Source organism: Gadus macrocephalus, chromosome 18, assembly GCF_031168955.1.
Source record: "Gadus macrocephalus chromosome 18, ASM3116895v1".
Taxonomy (NCBI): Eukaryota; Metazoa; Chordata; class Actinopteri; order Gadiformes; family Gadidae; genus Gadus; species Gadus macrocephalus.
The window spans coordinates 11136649-11157955 of NC_082399.1; the positions used below are offsets into that span (position 1 = coordinate 11136649).

Here is a 21307-nt window from a genome sequence, read left to right on the forward strand (position 1 = left end):
AGTGCTCACGAGTACAGAGCAGACTTGGAGTACGCCGTAGTATCGGATTAAACTCTCCACCCTCCAGCTAAATCAATGAATGCTTCGTCTATCCCTGGAGGTGGTGAGAGGTGTATGTCACAGAGGGCAGCCTGATCAGCCCGTTGAAATAGGCGTGTTTGTGCGTTCATCACAGCTGATTAACCGGGAAGAACATGTTTGGTGATTAACAAGACGGAATGCCTTCCACGTCCTGTTAACCCTGTAGACTGTGAATGATGAACCTACATTTTTCGAGCTAGCCAGAGAACCCTTGACAAAGTAGTGATGTATTTCAGCATAATGGTGATGCGAGTGGGCGTAGTGAGATGAACAGATTCGCTGAGAACACCTTCTTTCACTGGCAACTGTTACGCACCCAGTTTAGAATACTGATCTGGATATTACTTTGGCCATAAAAGCATTATAGCCAATTCGAAATAGCATAAACCATAAATGGTTGATATATATGATGAGGTATTATGATTTATATTCAATACCAAAACGGTTACTAAACTATGGTTATTAATGACCAACTTATGCACGTAGAGTGGGTGTATGTAGTAGATGTATTGTCATGATATAGAAAAGGTACCGGTAACCTCCTGAATTCTATCGACAAATTGAGAAATTCAATTTTTATTAAACCTTAGAAACATGTGGATCTTTCTTCTGTGTTTTCTTAGGACTGTTTAAGGACTGGAATTTGGAGATGAGAAGGTTGGAAATACTATAAATCTATCATAGTATCTAATAAATAAATGTATCAATGACTGATTAGCCTCACAAATCAGACTTTAGATGACTTCTCAAAAGGCTGAAGGCAGACGATCTCCAACTGGGTCGAGCATAGCGTTTTCCTTTGTTGTGACCCAGCACGTTTCCCAAAGCAGGGATTTGTGAGCACCTAATTGCATAGACATTGAACACAAACTCGTCGAGCGCTTGTAAACAGTACAAAGGTTTCAGTAAATGTTTCTAATCAACACCATGTCGACAGGCAGCTGTAAGAATGCACCATTCCTACCCTTTCAGAATCAACATCACAAAGCTAAATCCACTTTGCTCTCATGACATTTCCGACCCTGGAAGTTCTGCTTTAACATGGACGGCTGGGTCGGAGATGACCGACGATGATAGACAATGCGTGAAGGAGCAAATGGCAGCAAATGGCATCACCATTGTTTCGTTCAGCACAGATGTATAATTGTAATCAGCCACAGAGTTATGGATGTTCTCTGATAATATCGCCTAGGGGAAGCCTAAGCATTGCCAATAGTAAGGGAGCGAGCAAGGCAGCTTCCTTATGCAACCCCCTCACGTAGATCATGCTCCTCTGATACATGATCTCCGACAATGAGATAGAATTCCCTCCCTGTGTGCATCCGAAACAACCCTTCAAATGGGTCTGGCTTCCCCACTACCATATAATATTCATTTATTTATTGATGCATTTATTTTTGCCTCTGTCAAAGGCTGTCTATTGCCATGGCGATGGTCATTTCCAGCTACATGGATGTGGAAGGTGGGGTTGTTTGGGTGGAGATGCATCTTCTCATTAGTGTGCTGAAGGTCAGCATTGTAGAAACACCAACATGTGATATTTAGTGACATTTCACCAGGGTGGACGGCAGTTATGGATAGCCCTCAGAAGCAGCGAATATGGATAGCCCTCAGAAGCAGCTACGATGGATAGCCCTACAAAGCAGCCACCATGGATAGCCCTCAGAAGCAGCTAACATGGATAGCCCTACAAAGCAGCTAACACGGATAGCTCTCTCAAGCAGCCACCATGGATAGCCCTCAGAAGCAGCTAACATGGATAGCCCTACAAAGCAGCTAACACGGATAGCTCTCTCAAGCAGCCACCATGGATAGCCCTTAGAGGCAGCTAACATGGATAGCCCTAAGAAGAAGCTACCATGGATAACATGGATAGACCTAAGAAGCAGCTAACATGGATAGCCCTACAAAGCAGCTAACATTGTGAGCCCCCAGAAGCAGCTAACCTATATAGCCCTCGGAAGCAGCTACCATGGACAACAGCCTTAAGAAGCACCTAACCTGGATAGCCGTCAGAGGCAGCTAACATTGATAGCCCTCAGAAGTAGCTAACGAGCCCGGAGGTGCACACATTGACAGTTTAGGTTAGAATATCAACAAAAAAGGCTAGAAATAGAAATATATAATGGCTTATTCCCCTGCAATATATTCCTCCACATAAATGATTCATAATATGCACATATTTATAAATGAACATATGGTTTGAGGCTGAGGTATTGTCTTGGTGTAGATAATGAGCAGCTTCGCCTCTCCAAAGGCATGACCCGATCCACTTGAAACGACGGTGCGCATCTCTCCACTAAATCAAATGCTATCTCTGTTAAACACATGGCTAAATACCACCGCCTACTTAATGTACACACTACTGTGTATGGCCACACACACACACACACACACACACACACACACACACACACACACACACACACACACACACACACACACACACACACACACACACACACACACACATCTGCTAATCTACCAAATGTAATGATGTCTTTTCCTTTCTGTACATCTCTCTTTCTGCACACAGATGGAAAGACACACACACACACACACACACACACACACACACCCTTCTGCATCAAAATGATGCATCTTGGACAGACACACATACAGATAGACACATGTGCATACACACACACTCACACACACAAACTAAGTAAGAAAACATGTTCTTGCATGCATATCTGCCTTGCTCTGGGAAAAAAGAATATGATGAAAACCAATTCATTTACAGGGAACTCCTGAAGAGGAAAGTCGTGAGCCAAATTAGGAAAAGTATGAGGTAAAAGTAGGAGATAAGCACTGAACTGCTGCTCGCTAAGGAGAAGAAACGTCTAAAGGATGCCAGCAAAGAACAGCTTCACACTTGGCTCATCCTTCAACCCATTACTCCTTGGCATGAGACCCTGATTGAGTCACTTAATAATGAAGGCAATGTATGGCAGCTCTTGATGAGCGAGGCTGTGTGTGTAAATATTATCAGTGCGGGGTCATTGGCATGCAGCCGCCAACACCAGCAGATGGAGAACCGCTATCCCCTATGGACAGTGGGCTGCCCCGGAATCTGAAATATCTTTCCTTTATCAGGATTTTTCGCTTCTAGCGGCACATCGATAAGGATTTTATTTTCTCTCTGTTTTTCCTACTCTGTCTCTCTCCCCCCCTCTGTGTTGCTCTGTCTCTCGTTCGTCGTTGAATATGCTTTAAATGCTTGCCTTGAGAATGTTCTAATTCAATCGAATACAAAACTGTATTGTTACGATTTAAATCGGATCATTCGTAATGCATGGGCCATCTGGAGGCTAGTCTACTCCTTGTGCTTTTCAAGATTGAAGCCACACACACACACACACACACACACACACACACACACACACACACACACACACACACACACACACACACACACACACACACACACACACACACACACACACACACACACACACACCTGTAGGTGCCATCAGGTCCCTGCACTTTGTCACTGTCATCATCATCATCATCATCATCATCAACTGACTCACAAGTCTCGGGAGAATCACAACAAGCCTCATCCCCACAAGTCCCCCCAGCTGGTACTGAGCCCCTCACTCAATCTTCTCATCATCCCTCTGACCTGTACTTGACCTGACCGCTGATCCAAAGGCATCACCCCATAGCGTTCCCAAGATTTCATCCAAGCTCAATCCAAACCACCTTCCCTACAGCACCCTGCCATCAGGGTGTTGGCAGGGTGCTGTTGCTCATTCATCCCCCCTCTCCTCCAACCCACGTCTCATCCCCATTCATTCATCCCCCCTCTCCTCCAACCCCAGCCTCATCACCATTCATTCATCCAGGCGTTGGCGTAGCGACCTCGCTGTCGGCCAGCCCCGCCCCCTTACCGTCTCCTCCCAGCTGGAGCTCCAGCCCCTCCAGGGAGGGTGCAGAGTCCAGGTCCAGGTACACCCTTCCAAACAAGCCTCCTGCCATAGTGAGCACCGTAGAGCTGCTCACACCCTGCTCACACACACACACACACACACACACTAACACACACAGTGCTCACACACACAGTGCTCACACACACAGTGCTCACACACACACAGTGCTAGCAACCTGCTCACACACACAGTTCAGACCCTACTCACACACACCGTGCTCACGCCTTGCCCAAACACACACAGACAGTGCTCACACCCTGCTCGCACACAGTGCTCACTGAGAATCACACACAGTGTCTGAGGAAGCCAGAGGGATCAGCCTCCTCCTCCTGCTTCCTCTCTCCGCTTCCTCCTCCCTCTCACTTTCTCTGGCGCTTCTCTGCTTCCTGGCTCCCCTGTCTCTCTCTCTCAGTCCTTTTTCCCTTTCCCTCTCTCTGATTCTCTTCTCTCTCTCTCTCTCTCTCTCTCGCACAGTCCCCTCTCTTTCTCTCTCCCTCACGGATTCCGACTACCATCTACTCCCCACCGTGTACCTCCCTCCCTCTTCCCCTCCCTCCATCTCCCCCTCCCCCCCTCCCTCTCCCCCTCCCTCCATCTCCCCCTCCCTCCATCCCCATCTCCCTCATTCCCTCCAGCTCCATCTCCCTCACTCCCCCCCTCCATCTCCCTCAAGCTACATCTCCATCCCCTCCATCTCCCTCTCCCCCTCCCTCCGTCTCAATCTCCCTCCCTACCTTCATCTCCCTCAACCTCAGCCTCCATCCCTCCCTCAGTCTCTCCCTCCTTCCATCTCCTCAACCTCTCCCTCCCTCTCTTCCTCCCTCCATCTCTCCCTCTCCTCAACCTCTCCCTCCCTCTCTACCGCCCTCCATCTCCCCCCTTCATCCTTCTATCTCCCCCTCATGCTCTTGAAGTGAGTCTGTCGAGGCTACACATGATTGAGCATATCTTCCCCCTCCCCTGGGATGAGAGAGCGGTGCTTGCGCGTGTGTGTGTGTGTGTGTGTGTGTGTGTGTGTGTGTGTGTGTGTGTGTGTGTGTGTGTGTCCATGAATGAGGAAAGGCAAGTGTGATGCTTTTTTGCAGAGAGCGGACTGAAAAACATTCTCACATCTCCCACCTTTTGGCTTCTCTCTGCCACGATGTGGTGGAAGGAGTGGAGGGTGGAGCTTAGTCAATGTTGGGGGCGTGGCCTTGTATCATAGCGACGGGCCTGAGAGACATCATTAGGTCATTACACAGTCGCACTGCTAGAGGACTAAGATGCAGTAGGTGGCCTAGTAAGAACCTCAGAGAGCAGCGCATCGGGCGGACTGCGTGCCTGCACAGAAAGTAACCAGCCCCGCCGAAATTGACGTTTTCTTTCATCGAGTAGGCCTGAAAGGGTTTTGGAGAGGCAATTTGAGGTACGCTTCCAAAACACCGGCATGAATCGAAACCGAGCCAGCGGAAAAAATACCAGAGCCTCAAAAATACCCTACCTCAGAAAACACACATTGTGAATGACCACTATGAGGACAATAAACTGTGGACAACATTCACCTCATCTGACCGCATGCCCATCGATCATCCCCCTCTATCCCACCCTCCCCTCTCCCTCCCTCCCTTCTCCTCTCCCTCCCTCCCTTCTCCTCTCCCTCACTCCCTTCTCCCTCTCCCTCACTCCCTCTCCCATCCTCCCTCTCTCCCCTGGCTGGGTGCTGTGTTCTCCGTCACCTCACCTTATCCAACACTAAAACGTTTTAAAAGATGGCAGAAAGCCAGCCGCGCACCTGTAGGTGAGAATCCTGCAGCATGATTTCCCTTTATCCCTTCCCACCGGCCTCGACTGTCTCTCCATCTCTCCCCCACATCGGGGCCCAGAGGACTGCCCTCACAACTATGCACGGTATTATCTTTTGATATTACCGTGGATGTGGTTCTGCTGGCAGTGCTTCAACAGCGTTTAAGCTTTCTATGAGAGCATGCGAGGCCAAAAGGACCACCCACCGACACAAGAGCCTCGCAACGCTATCCTCTCACACACACTCACGCACGCCGGACTTCATCTCAATGGACAACGATCCACAGCCGCCCGTGAGACGGGTTATGTAAGATATATATTGATGGAATATGAAGAATACTAATTTGAGCAGGAAGTTTCAGCCCCCACCATTTCTCATCTCATTAAGTCACGTAAGATCTTGGAGGGGTGACCGAGCACCCAACGACGCCAAGTCTCTGTCTCTCTCCGTCTTCTCGCCCTGTCTGCTATGGCACACCATAAATACAGACATTATAGCACACACACACAAAAACACAAATGCAAACACACACACACACACACACACACACACACACACACACACACACACACACAGAGACAAGTCGTCCTCGGCGCGAGATGTAATCCACTTACCGGAGTCTGAGCATGCCGATGCCACTGGCATTTTGGAAATTGTCTGCCGCTGCGATCTCGTCAGGTCAGCTGCAGAGAGGGAGTTGGGGAAGGAAGAGGGGGCTGGGGGGAGTGGGGGGGGAGAAAGACATGGTAAACAGGAGGAGGAATCTGGAAGATGGATCTCAATGTAAACCCCTTATTAGTAAATAAGACCAGAGAGTGGAGGAAGAGCTGATAGGATGGGGGAGAAGGGGGTGGGGCTTAGAAGGAGCAGGGTTTTGCTAATATATGTTGACGGTGCACTTCTTTATAGTAATTTAGTCTTTTAACGAAAGCAAAAATCGTGCCCCAACATTTAGAAAAACTTATTGCATCTTCTGGAACTGTATTTTTCATTTAATGAGATGATTTCCAGAGGCCCAGAGAAGCTGTTGAGACTTCTGATGATCTGGGGAGTTGGGAGTGGATTAGAAATGGGATAAATCAACACATCCTGTGTATTCCCACCGGGGCAAATGCAAACCCCTACTGTCCAGAAGCATTTGACCTTGTTGAGTATAAATAGCGTGGCCAATTTCTTTACTGATGTCAACCCATTATCTGCTCTATTGGGACGGGGGGAGTAAGGTAATTTAAACATTTCACACGATCCAAGATAGTTTGGGATTTAAAATGTACATGAGTTACTGTGAACTTAAAATGAGGCAGAGAGCGATATGGGTACAGAAAACTGTTTAAATGAAACGCCACTACCCTTTCCTCACACAGTTAAAATGTTGAATGTAAACCGTTTCATGCAGCCCTGGCAACTGTGTGAAGCTTATCAGTCGAACGGCGAGTGTAGGAAGTTGGTGGATACTTATTTGTTTAATAAGATATGCTTGGCTTAGGGGCAATAACAGAAGCGCAGACATCGTATTTTGACTTGCGGAGGAATAAGTAGTGCTTAACCTTTGGGATGACCGTTGAAAAGTGTAGTAGAAAAAGAGAACTACCGTAATAGATAGCAGAGATTGCCAGCGGTTACCAGGGATGCACTGTTCATGTTGCCACGGCGACATCTTGTAGGTGGTATGGCAAACGGTAAAGTTTACACAAAATATATATTTTTCATCTAAACTTTGTGTGTGTGTGTGCGTGCGTGCGTGTGTATATCTATGCTATCTCTGCTCTAGGACGAGAGAGGAGAGCTTGTTAAAAGGGGCACTGGGAGCATGAGAAAGAATAGGGAGCTAAAGCTGATTAGGCTGCAGCCCCTGGGAGCTCAAAATATCCCCTTAGGGAAGGAGGGAGGGAGGGAGGGAGGGGGGGGGGGAAGAGCGAGAGCGAGAGCGAGAGCGAGAGAGAGAGAATCACAGAAAGGCTGTCTCTTTGAGAGGTTAGGAGGTGTGTGAGACAGGTAATGTGTGTGCTGAGTTTACACAAAAGACAAATATATTCCACAGCAAGAAAAATTGATAGAATTCAAATCACATCTGAATCCAGTTGAGCTGTCAAGACCTTCAGACACTCTCGTAGTTCAGGGGGTCCACAATACCCTTCTCACAGTATGCAGGTAATCTGCATAAACATGCCCCCCCCCCCTCCACCCTCCCCACACACACACACACACACACACACACACATACATACACACACACACACATTAGCTCCATCTAGGGAGCTCCCCCAAAGCCAATTAAAACAGCTAGCCAGCTGTGTTTTCCTTTCTGTGTGTGTGCGCGTGCGTGCATTAATTGCCATGTGTGTCTTCATTCCCTGCACACTTGACTGCAGAGATACGGTTCACCTGAATACAAAACACATCCAAACACCCATTACGGGTGGAAATATTTAATCCTGCAGGAGGAGCCACATTATGTCACCAATATAAAGTCTCGCTGATGAATCCATTCTGTCGCCGATCCATCCCTTTGATTCCCCCGGTGACCTGGTTCATCCCATGGTCAACGTCCACGTCAGCGTGTGACTCGCTCACCACACACTGACCCAGAGTGGGGCTTTCTGTGTCGTTAGGTTGTATGGCAGCGATACACAGCGTGCCCTGGGCTGTTTCCACCGCGCATACTCTCCCAAAATCCATACTAACATACTAACACACACGCACACACACATGTGCGCACACGCACACATGCACAGCGCTCAACAAGCAATGTGCGCGCCATACCACACGTGTGTGTTGGCGTCAGGCCTAAAAATAGCTCTCCTCTCCCACAGGTTTTGCTCTCTCTCCCTCTCTCTCTCCCTCTGTCTCTCTTTCTCGTGCTGCTGTCTCTCTACTTCACACGAGGAAAACGGTTGTATCCAAGACAACCACAAGCCGCTCTCTCTCTCGCCATTCTTTCCCAAGCACTTTGCCATGGCAACCAGGAAAAATGCATAAAATAGTAATTAGCTGAAGAGGGACGAGTAAATGGGGAGGGGTAAAAGCAACGCGTGATGTACGAATTAGAGCGCTCCCAGTTAGTAATGAATATGCACATCGCCACAACATGGTGATTAAGATCCAACAACGATAACAGCGGAGAGAAATAACTCTTTTTGGGGCAAGCCAAATCGAATATTATCACGGCAAGGGTGAGCTCTCTCAAGCTGCCGTATCGAGATCCACTCACAGTGTTCAGTTAATGTCGTACCAATCCCCCTGGTACCATCTAAGGGGGACTCATCAATTCAACTCACGGCCCGATGGATCAATAGAAGACGCAAACCTTGTTTCCAGCGACTGAAGCCAAGCAAGACACCAAACCCTGGGCGACTCGCCCTTGATTCTGGCATCATGTGGCTCCTATCCATTTCCCCTGTAAGCTGCTTTCGATTAAGGCCTCTGCTGAACAACAGGCTAGTTAATCAGGGAGCACTCCAACTTCATAGTGCAGCCAAAAAGAACGCAGAAGAAGAATGAGACAAAAGATAGGATTTTTTTTGTATGTCTGAAAAAATAAAAATAGGAATGGAAAACGAAGCTTAGACCTATGCAAATGCCCTCCACCTATTTACTTTGAGTGTGCTCCGAGGTCGGAGCCGCTTGAGGTTCGCTGGAGGGGAACAGAAGGATCCGGGGGCCCTAAAAAGATGACAGCCGACTCAACTCGTGTTCCAGGTCGTACGCCTCGCGCTTGAACGCACTTGAAGAGTCTGGAGGGTTGGAAACTCGCGCCTCATACATATTGATATGGCAACAAAAAAAACACGTGTCACCAGCTGGCAGGTAGGTGAGAGTGCCCGCGAGGAACAAATATATATTTGCGATTATATCCCTTTTCTCAGTGGTGGAGCGGTCTAAACTCACAGCCAGGTGGCTAATGAACCTGACTTTGTTCAAAAGTATGTTGTGACCTAGTGACGTTGGGGAGCCAATTACACCTTGTTCAAACTAAAAAGGTATATATTTTTATTTAAATGCCACTCAGGGTCATTGTTTTACTCATTATTTTTATAGATTTCTCTTTTGTAGAACTGAAAAATGCCTGTGTACGTGGTTGGTTCAAAGCTACCGCTAAAGGACCTCAGAACATAACCTCCAGCCCGGCGTCACTCACCCACACCCAGAACCCATCCTCCTGTCTCCGCCCTCGCTCCCCCTCCGACATACTTTTAGTTTTCACGAAAGGGCACCTGCGGCCGTAACTCAAGGACAGAGACATGAGGGGATAGGGTTCGGCTCTTTCAGTGTCCCCCAAACCCTCTCCCTCTCCACAGGAGAGATCCTGGCCAGGGGCCAAACGTCCGGGCGTAACTCTAGTCAATGTGATGAAAATGGCATCTCATAACTGCTGGAAGGAGAAGGGGGAGGTGGTGGTGGTGGTGGTGCTCGGAGCTGTCTGCAGTCGCTACGGCAACAGCTGTCATGCCAGCAGCAGACCTGTTTTGGAAAAGTGTGTGCGTGTGTTTGCATGTCTGTGTGCGTGTGTGTGCGTGTTATCTCTAAGTGTGGGTTGGGGGGGGGGGGGGGGGGGGGGGGGGGAGTATAAAGAGGGTTAATCTCAGTGCCGACTCGACGTGGAAACAAAAGCAGACGCGTCTTCATCAGCGGCGTCTTCTCTTTGCCAAAGCCTGCTGATTGCCATTCCCTGTGTTTTCTTTTTAAAACGCTGCAAATGCCACTGCCTGCGGAGGAACCACAAGCAAGGAAAACAAGATCCTTTGTTTTGTTTTGGTCTCTCTCTCTCTCTCTCTCTCTCTCTCTCTCTCTCTCTCTCTCTCTCTCTCTCTCTCTCTCTCTCTCTCTCTCTCTCTCTCTCTCTCTCTCTCTCTCTCTCTCTCTCTCTCTCTCTCTCTCTCTCTCTCTCTCTCTCTGGGGGGGGAGTGGGGTCTGAGCAGTGTCACAGATGCAGCTTGGAGACTCATTTTGTTCTGTAAAGAAACCCTGAAGATCTGCTCGCCTCTTCCTGCAGGTCCATGCCGGCAGCAGTTTAGCTCTCCCACACGGTTCATTTCCAGCAGCTCCCTGAATGACGGGTCCCTAATTGACCACCAGGTGAGATGTTGATCGGTCAATTACACACCCTGTAGCGACATCACACCTGGCAGTGTGTCCGCCCAGATGTGTGACGGATCATAGATCCACACGACCCGACTGCACCAACTGGTCAGCTAGATCTATTTATAGCTTACCGGGTGGACACTCCGCCACATGTGACGTCAGACAGTCCAGGGCGGATTGTGAAATGGCTCGGAATGGTCCCATCAACATCCCAGCTGGTGGTCAAATGACAGCACTTCCAACGCTTGAAAGCATCTGTCGCCAACAGTAACTTACTAGAGTGCCTTGGGAGGCAAATCGACTGCTCTAAAAAGCACTTGACAAAAACAGTGTAGTGGTGGTCGTCACTAGACTCGTCGGCATGCTTGCCGCCCATGCTTGGACGACCTCTAAACTCCCTGTATGTCACCTCTGATATAAGAGTCCGATCCATGACTCATTTAAACATAAAATATGATCAAGGCTTCGTGCATATCTTTATCTTAGGTAAGCGACCACAATATAGAGGAACAGCACCACAGCCGTACCGCATGTTTCTGGAAAAGTACAGCTAGATCTGTTGGTTTAGGTGTTCAGTCCAACCGCTGTCCAATGCACTCTCGGAGCTCCAGGGTCCGGAACGAAGACCCTGTTAACCAGCCTGAAGTTGCTTTCTGTCCGAGTCTAATGCCTTCTAATGGGGGCTCCATGAGCAAATCCTGAGGGGAATGTTTGGTTCTCAAAACCTCATTTTCTTCTGGTATAACCTGCTAAGCTCTAAGACCAGGTCGAGTATTTGACACGTTTGCAAAGTAAGGAATTCTGAAAAGTTATTAAAATAAATTATTTTTACTCAATGCATATGCTTTAAGAACTTACGTTTTAAAAGGGCTAACGTCTTTCTATAGGATCCAACTGGAACATGGCAGAATTTGAATACAGAAGATCGCACTGAATTTATAACACAATATATTAGATCGATCACAGACGGCAAGATACTAAGACGGACAGACCTGGGTATGACTTTACTCAGGGGATGCATTGGAACAATCACTAACCATCAATAAATATGAAAACTACGAGGCAGTGTTATCAATGTACCTGTCCTCGGCTGATCTTGCTGGCAGGCTGCACTAACCACAGAGACATTGCGTGTGTGCGCATGCGCAGTGGCCACGAACAGGTGCATTATCGCTCCATGTCCACACCTTGACAGAGAGTCCCTAAATATGTTGCAGCAGTGGTATCAATTGTAAGGTTGATATGTAATCGACATCACGAGCAGACAGCACTTCATTGCTAAATATCGTACTGATTAATATTATATGTTTTATCCATGTTTCACACATCAGTGAATATAGCCTACAGAGAGAGCGTAAAACTCATTTAATTGACCACCGTCGGTTATTTATGACAGTACAATACACCTAAACGCCTGCGGTGTGACGGACCCCGATAAAACGATGGTGTAAGATTTGCTGTTAGACTCTTAGATTAGCAACATGGCTAGGAGGACTCACCTGATTTGGCCACCTTGTTTTTCGTTTGACGTCCGATGCAAATAGAGATGGTCTGTCTTTTCGGTGGCACGGTGCGGTCTCCACCGACCGCTTTCAAATAGTGAAGCGACTAAGAAGACCCAGATACTTTACCTAGAGAGCCCAGACGCGTCAGTCCTTCGGCAGCGCAAACGATGAGGCGCACTACAATAACCAGCTACTACACATCATTTGGCGATAATTTGACCGATGTGAAAGGAAAGGTAGGTACATTTATAACGACGGTCACGTACTGGTTGGACCCGCCTGAACTTCTATCGGTACCCTTCTTCCATCCAACGGCAGTCGGCAACAAAATAAGCCAAAGTAAAGGCAAGGAAACTTGAAATGAAAGAAGTCATAATATAAGAGTGCCATCTGGCGGCGATATTAAGAAGTACAATCCGAATGAAGATTGGCAGAGAACAATTGGGCCATGATGGTATATATATATATATATAGATATAGATCTATATATATATATATATATATATATATATATATATATGGATACAGATATAAATCTATCATTTTTAGATAAATAGATAGATCGATAGATTGATCGATTTTTGGAAAAGTTTAGCACCGTACAATATAGACAGATTCTCGTCTGTTTATATCTATATATACACAAGTATATATACTACATTATGCAGTACGCTTTGTTTCAGAAGATTATTATTTATTTTTTATCCTATAGGGATTGTTTTTGGTTTGAATGGTGTTTAACTTTTGATTGTTTCTCTGTGTCGTCTAATTGTTGGCTATTGGTTTAATTAATGAAGGGCTGTGAGCGATGAAGGGAGGGAGAGAGGGGGAATATGAAAGTCCCTGTGGTAGAGAGACTGGAGGAGACTGTGGAGGTGGATTCCGTGGAAGGCAAAATGTGTGCACATATCTTATGTTGCTTACAGCAACATGCAGTGAATATCTCGGGTCAACATGTTCTCTGAAGCTGGATGTTTTATTAATTACGGTTCGCCCAAGAGGTCCGCTGTTTGTTGATATTATTTGATTTGTCATCAATGCATTATTTATATACTACATTATTTATATACGTGTAGGTCTTGGAGTTTGAATTACTAGGCCTATATTCCGGCTCATTGGCACCATCCAACGTCGGTCGAGAGAACTACACCACGAAACCTCAACAGATGAAAGTGGACGAGATAATAGATAGAGTTCAAAGTGAAACACTTCGGAGTTGAAAGCCGCCTTCAGTCGGTGTCAATTGGCTGCTCTGGATGAAACAGACTGCCGTTTGGCACATCACACAATATAACCGTGTGTGATATGTAAATTACAGGAAGGCCTATGGAATTCATGGTCCCTTGCATTTTCTCATTGGCAACTAGTTAGCAAACAATAGTTTAGCTACAAGCCCCAAAAAAAAGCAAGAAAAAAAAAAGCTATACGAACAAAAATATATTACAGCCAAATAAAAATCAGGAATACTAAAAATATACAGTTTAAGTTAAAACTGTTGTGCAAATAATACAGGAACATGTGAGATAGTTTGGCTAATTTGAATATAAATATGAACATAGCATGATGAGCTCCTTTGATGCAGTATGCTAACAATCCACACCATGTGTTTTTATTTCAGACTTTATTTTGAAGTGATTCATTTGTTACCAAATTATTTACAATTTATGGCAAAACTGATCAGAAAACATGAACAAGACAGACAAACCAGTCCATGGAAGGCAGAGATAAAGAAATAGAGTGAAAATATGAAAATACCAGACAGAGCGAGGACATTTCCTTGCACACTGAAAAATGTCGTATTGAACAGAGTCCAGGGGAGGGTGTTGTCAGAGGTCAGAGGTCAGAGGTCAGCGGGTGGGGCTACCATTGATCAATGTACTCTGATCTGCAAGAAACAAGAGAAACAGCGACATCATTAACCCCACTCAAACCAACCCCACTATTGATCCCACACACTGTACTCCACAGGGGTCGATGAGGGGTGTTGAATCAACATGGAACACGACGCATCGGGTCGTTCAAGGACAGTAACAAGCGTGGGTGATGGGAGCTTTGCGACATTGTTAAAAGCGATTTAACGAAACCGAAGTGTCTTTTTCATGTAATATCCCCCCCCCCCCCCCCCCCCCCCCGTTTCAGCTGTTATTGTGAGTTTTAAAAAAATGTGTTTCAGGCTGAGAATTCTAGGAAGAAGGGTGGGCTGTTATCTCCATGGTTACGACTGACGGTCACTTTGTGATACATTTTTTTCTTAAGCTAGAGCATGTCAAAAACAAAGTATTTTACACCGGTTTCTTTCTAAGGTAGGCTGATATTTTGCTCACAGTGACAAGAGGATATATTTCACTATGTTGAAGAGCACTGAAAACTATGGCTTTTAAAACAAAACAAACCATGATCGGTAGTGGACTTGCTAGCAAGACATCATTAATTAGAGCGATTCAAAGAAGTAAAGGGAGAAACAAAGCCAACCCAGCCTTCTCACCGAGGCTCCGTGTCTCGGTCGGGGTTGACTCCAAACAGCAGCCTGGCCACTTCCTGCTCTGGGGTGGCTCGCTTCCCATACCTGGATGACGTCACAGAACACACAGACACACACACACAGACACACACACACACACACAACATTGCATGAAGGTCTGCAGAAGAGACAAAGAGCAGCTGATGTATTTAAGCACCGATTAAATTGCTTTTAGACATTTATTTGTGCTTTATTTAAAAGGTAAAGTCTCATTGGAATTCAGAATAATAATATGCGTTGGCTACTGGCCAAGTAGCTACTTAAGACACCTAACGAGATAACAAAAGCAAAAGCCTTTGGTTTGTGTCATGTTTGTTCTTCAATTGAGGGTAGGGTTATCAATCATTTTTATCAGTTGTAAATGTGCCACCATTATCATTTACAAACCAAAGGAGACGCCCGGCTGTTGGAGTCTCTTTTGGTTTGTAAACACACATGGTGGATTTAACAGGCCTCAACAGAACAACACAGTTAACCATGGCAGCAGGTAAAACCTCTTTAATGATGAGGTGGGGGGAGATTGTACACACACACACACACGCACACACACGCACACACACACCAACTGTAGACGGAGGAGCATAAGTGTCTGCTGTGATACCACTGCTGTCTGTGATCATTGTCTCCTCCTCAATATGTTTGAAGTATTTTAGATGTATTTTACACATTAACATTAAACAACATGAATATATTTATATTAATATTAATATTTTTATAAAGACAAATTGAACACTTCTTTATTTTAAGGCAAACCTTCGATTGGAAGGCCAAATTTGAGGAGTTATACTGGCCTAATGGTGCTAGTGGGCCGAGGAGGCAGAACCTAATTTGCCTGGTGGTCTGGCCTCCCTCTGCAGAGTTGGGGGCGGCTCCTGATATCCATTATGGGATGTTATTAGGTCTGAACTTCCTCCTGCGGTCTGAGGGAAGCCAGACCTTCTTCCCACAGAACCACTGTTTCTTTAATATTACATTACAAACATATAAATCGTAAGAAATCTCTAACAAACTCACTGAATCCTAACTGTTATTATCCCACGTTCACTGACGGGATAGCGTTGTGGCCCAGGTGGGTTCAATAGCGGTGTTAACACCCTCACCTGTAGGCATCAGAACAAGGTGTCTAACCTACCTCGTGATGTGCATCTGAATCTCCTTTAAATAGTTTAGGATAAAAGCGTATATGGCAAAAATAGTTAAAGGATTGGACCTAGATGAGTCTAGTAGAGGGCAGTCAAAAAGGGTTTTTAATTATGGAGTAATTTAATTTATGACTGACTTTTTTCCAAAGCCCTAACATTGGACTTCAGTATAATCTTTGTAAAGAATTTCCTTTGTTAATAAAGTTTAATCTGTATGTCAGCGGGAAACGTATAGTAGGCTATAGTTCAGGAAAATGCTGTTGAATTATAAATATTGGTATATCTTTCTTAAACATTTAATATATCGTTTTGTTATATAGTAATCGTTAGCCTTCATGGTAGTCTAGGTCGCAGTAACCCTACCGTTGCCTCGTGATGAGGTTGACGTAGTGTCGGAGCGCCGTGTGGTATTTGGCCCAGTCCTCCGGCGCCGCGTTGCTCCCAGGACTCTCCGGTTTTGGCGGGTAGGCGTCCGCCAAGTTGCTCAGACACACGAGCAAGCACACCACGAGGGCGAGGAAGCTGATCCACGGTCTCATTATGATGGCCATCCTGTCAGACAGAGCAGCCTCTTCACTCAACAATTACTCTACAAACAGACGGAACTACAAACCACTCTTAAACTAGTCCAGTTCAGAGCAACAGATGGTATAACCTTATTTATTAGGCCTACTTGTTATAATTGGCCAAGGTCCCTGAGTTAATCAAACACAATAAAATAAATAAATCGCACAGTATGATACATTAACAGGCTGCTAAATAAAAAAGATGTATAATAGAGCCAAGTCAATGAATAGGGTTCTAAGTTGAAGTACAGCATAGGCTTTACTAAACGAAAAGATCTACAAGCAGGTAGGCTAGGACTTACGTTTTGTTGTTGTTGTAGATAGTTCACCGTAGCAGTGATCTGTTCAGAAAGATCCTCGCTCCGAGACATTATATAGGCCGAGCGTGTTCTCCTGCGGTGGGGAGGATACCTGCTCCCCGGGAAGAGAGCAAACCCCACCCTTTTTTTTTCCTCTTTTTATTAATGCGTTTATTAATCGTCATTCACGTCTGCAGAGCCCGGTGGGCTGCATGCCTGACACACTTTACTGCCTTCACTATGTCAATATGATTTTTGGATAAATGCAATGTTCATTCTGGATATTATTAACCAGGTTCGTTTTTGCTGAGCTCTGTCTGGCATACTCGTTGATGACGTCACAAGCCCCCCTCGGGTCGCCAAAAAATAAATGAGTTATAGCGACCCATTTGATGCCCGTCTAAGAAACAGCCCAATTTCCAAAGCCCAAAGAACCAATGTTATTCAACGATATAATAGCCTACTTGTCCTTCAAAGTTTTGACGTTCATCATAAAATATCTTCAATGATTCAATCAATGAATGCGTTACCTCAAAAATATTCCGCAATTTGTTTTGAATGGCTTAATTGGAAAGCAGATCTCCTGATCTCCACTTTAGGAAGCCATGTATAATGCAGTTGTGAACTTTCAGCACAATGGATAGCTCCTCGGCATAGACCAACGCGCACCACTAGCACACCACATACACTGCAGCCACTTCAAGTGTGCTCAAGGCGTTAAGACAGTCGTCGAGAGCAACCAATTAAGACTGGACTGGAGTGTTAGACCCCACTATTAAAGTAAGCCTAGTCCTCGTCTTTAAAGGACAACTTAAAAAGCAGATAGGGTATGTACATCAGAATGTATCATGGGAGTTTTTTGGTTGCTGATACTGGGCAATTTAATTTATGTAAAATCCTAAATATGCTATACTCTGCTACTCAAACCATGTTTTGTTACTTCTCGCATGAGAAACACTGTGGCAGTTTTAAACACAACAATATCACCCCATTATGACATGTCATTTCACAATTAATGACCAAAGTGACACTAACACACTTTCTTCTCGTACGCTATATGTTTACTTTGATTGCTCCTCTATATATATATATATATATATATATATATATATACAGTGTTTCCCACAGACCAAGGACCAATGTGTGGTGCGCGGGGGGGGGGGGGGGGGGCGGCGCAGCACGGCGACGCGGCACGGCGACGCGGCCGTCAGTGAGTGTGCATGTAACTCCGCGTTTACATGCGGACACATCTGATTCGCATAGATGTGGAAGAACAGCTCAATCGGAATAGAAAAGTATCATATATATACGCCTCAATCGGTTCGGAATGGAATTCTATTAGTTCCGATTAGTTTGGGGTTTAACTTGGAGCAGCTGCAGTAGTTCGCAATTGGTCCACTCCGTCTGTACTTTAATGCACACCGAACCTTACCGCTGTCAAGGAAATTTGATTTATTGCCTGATTCACGTCTTTGTTATTATCACTCCATAGTAGTTACAGTAGTCCGGTGTGTGTGTGTGTGTGTGTGTGTGTGTGTGTGTGTGTGTGTGTGTGTGTGTGTGTGTGTGTGTGTGTGTGTGTGTGTGTGTGTGTGTGTGTGTGTGTGTGAGAGAATGACAGGGAGATCAATGGAGAATGATGGGCTTATGCAGAGATGAATGGACGGAACGATTTTTAGATTTCCAAATCACGTTATTATTTTTTTAAATAATAAGAAATGACAGAATCAATTCGTGGCGCTCGATGTTGATTCTGTGGCGCCGCGCCACACAATGGTCTATATGTTAAGTTTACAGTTCTCAATTGCAAAACAAGATTTCCGATACGAGAAGACCAGTTGCGCCATTAAGTCATTAAAACAAATGAGTTCGTCCAGGGAATATCAGTTAACCGCCTTCTCCTTTGGCCTTAACTACATCCATCACTGCAGCTCCTAACATTGTTTGTTGTCATCATCATTACTAGAGTTGTAGGTCACCAGTGGCACGATATGCAGATCAATACAAAGGCTATACACCAAAGCAGAACTCAGAGCATGTTCTGTATCCTAAGCTATCTATCATGGAGTTTCTCTTCTTCTGATAAATGGACGCAATTTCTTTAAACGATTGGCCTACCAATGACACACACACACACACACACACACACACACACACACACACACACACACACACACACACACACACACACACACACACACACACACACACACACACACACACACACACACACACTACATTAGGCTGTCGCCAGTCTAAGCACCATGAAGGTCTCAAGTGCTGACATTAAGTAAATTTAGCAGAGTCGTCACATATAGCCTATCTTTACGAGCCCAGTGGCATTTGTTTACCCGGGAGATCTTCCTGCTTTCCCGTTTAAAAGCCAAACGTGAACGCGCAGTCCTTATCTGAGGAAGCATGTCGCCCGACAGCAGACGTAGGCTACAGATGTTGCGTGATCTGTTGACATGTGTATGTCTGCACACACGGCTCGTTCACCGATGCGGTAAGATCACTGATGGTTTGTTCAAACTTTGTTCAGCTGCCGTTTTCGCTTAAACAATCCAGGAAGGATTTACAAAAGAGCTTGAGTTCAATAATAATAATAATGCAAAAAATGTGAAGTAGGAAATCTTCTTAACCACATCCTTATTAACTACTTTACTTTTTATTTTCAAAATTATAATCATCTTCTCTGTAGTTTCAATAAAACTATGTTTTCACTTGGAACCAACACCCTCACCCCATGGTTACGTTTCAAAACCATGATATTGCAAATGTGTGATAGCTGCATGGTGACACCAGCAAAGACACAGACAGCAATTATACAAACTTTACAGATTTTTCCACTTCTGTTCAAAGAAGATATAGCCAGTAATAACCAATAATCCATTGTATATGCCTGAGTGAGTCATGGCTTTTAGTATGACCATGTGTAGTCCATTAGTGTCTTATAATTCAACCAGCTGTGGACCTCTAGTGAGGTCAATGGATACGATAAGATGGTAAATGTATCAGAAAATGTAATACTAAAGCTTCTAATATTCATTATACTAAACAATTGTATTATTCATCATCATATTTATACATGGGTCATTCTGTGAAAGGATCATGACAAGCCAAGGCAATCCATATCTACACAAAGCACCTACAAAAACCCATATCTCAACACAACATAACCCGTTGTAACGAAGGCTTTCCCCGGGTCATCCGGGTGATCCTTGACTCTCGCCATCAACTCCTCTGTCTGCTCTTCAGGGCCATAAAAAGTCAATTGAAAACACAACAGCTTCGTGGCCAAGAACCACTCATTGGCCTGCTTTTTCGACCGTGCGGAAAAAAACAACAGACTCAGATGAGTGGTAAAAGGTCTAAAGGGCCAATAAACTTTAAGAGCGCCAGAGTGTGGCAGGTCCAGAGCCCGGGGATAATGGGTGCTGCTGGACTTCACCTAGTCGTTTGGAGCTACTTTAAGGAACTTGCATTTGCAGTTGTGTGACGGGGTTGTCAAGAAAAGAAAACGTGAAGAAAATGTGACCTTCACGTTCACGTAAGACATCATTTCAATCTCGGACTAAATTGCTTTATTCGAGACCATCCATTTCCCCCCTCAGCTGGACAGCAAAAACATATTCCATTTTCATTTCCAAGTGTAAAATACGTCAGATAAGTATTACAAACCATTCTTTGTTGCAGAGAGCCATTTCCCAGGAGTGTCTGTCTGACTAGTTCCAGCAATGAGAGGGAGAGACAGGTAAAAAAAGGAAAAAATATGTGTCCTTATCTAGTGCAATGGAGGAGCCTCTAATATGATCAGAGTGCTTTCCAGGCGTCCATCTTGTGTGAAGGTTGGCCGCAACACATTATGGAATATGAAACGTTGTAATACTGTGGAGTTGAATGAGTTGAGAGGTGATGCAATCATTTTGTGAAATATAATATTTTTTTGATATTAAAGAAGTGTTAAATGAAAGACAAAATCAGATGTATGATACATATATAAGAGATATAAGAGGTCGGTGTTCAAAATAAAACAATAATTGCATTGCAAGTTGATAACATCCGTGCCTAAATTAAGTTTTCTGCCGTGTATTACAAATATGAGGTATCCCACTGGGAACAGTTAAATGACGTATTCTTTGCTTGCACATTGCTGATCTCTATTAGGATACAACATGATGTAAACACGTGGCTTTGCCGAGTCCTGCGTCAAAGCCTTACATGTCCCTAGAAGTAATTATGTAAAGCCAGGGCATCCCCCACATCCTGGGCTACACACTCTCAAGGGGAGAATCTCCCAAAGTGGCAATCAGTACGAGGACATCATCCATTGATTGGTATGGGAAGGATTTCCCTCTTTAAAATGAACACCAGCAAGCAAAGAGCTGATTTTGCA

The 21307-nt window shown here is 45.1% G+C and overlaps 2 protein-coding genes across 6 annotated transcripts in view; both read right to left on the bottom strand.

The window, feature by feature from the left end:
- The window catches only part of mpp2b (MAGUK p55 scaffold protein 2b), a 43027-nt gene extending 30304 nt beyond the window's left edge, over window positions 1-12723 (bottom strand). The window contains exons 1-2 of one of the 5 annotated variants that reach the window (XM_060036014.1): window positions 12378-12723; window positions 6411-6512 (exon numbers count right to left, since the gene is read on the bottom strand). In XM_060036014.1, the coding sequence (XP_059891997.1) occupies window positions 6411-6441 (31 nt within the window). In that variant the 5' untranslated portion in view covers window positions 6442-6512; window positions 12378-12723. Of the gene's footprint in view, window positions 1-3706; window positions 3844-3974; window positions 4440-6410; window positions 6513-12377 lie in introns of those variants that run through there. The other 4 variants (XM_060036013.1, XM_060036016.1, XM_060036011.1 and 1 more) reach the window with 4 other exon arrangements.
- A 1264-nt stretch (window positions 12724-13987) lies between these two features.
- On the bottom strand, window positions 13988-17046 carry LOC132445989 (peptide Y-like). Its single transcript, XM_060036018.1, has 4 exons — window positions 16915-17046; window positions 16410-16598; window positions 14869-14949; window positions 13988-14268 (listed from the first exon to the last, which is right to left on the bottom strand). The coding sequence occupies exons 2-4, from the start codon at window positions 16595-16597 to the stop codon at window positions 14244-14246; spliced, it is 294 nt and encodes a 97-aa protein (XP_059892001.1). The 5' UTR covers window position 16598; window positions 16915-17046; the 3' UTR covers window positions 13988-14243.
- Window positions 17047-21307: the final 4261 nt, after the last annotated feature.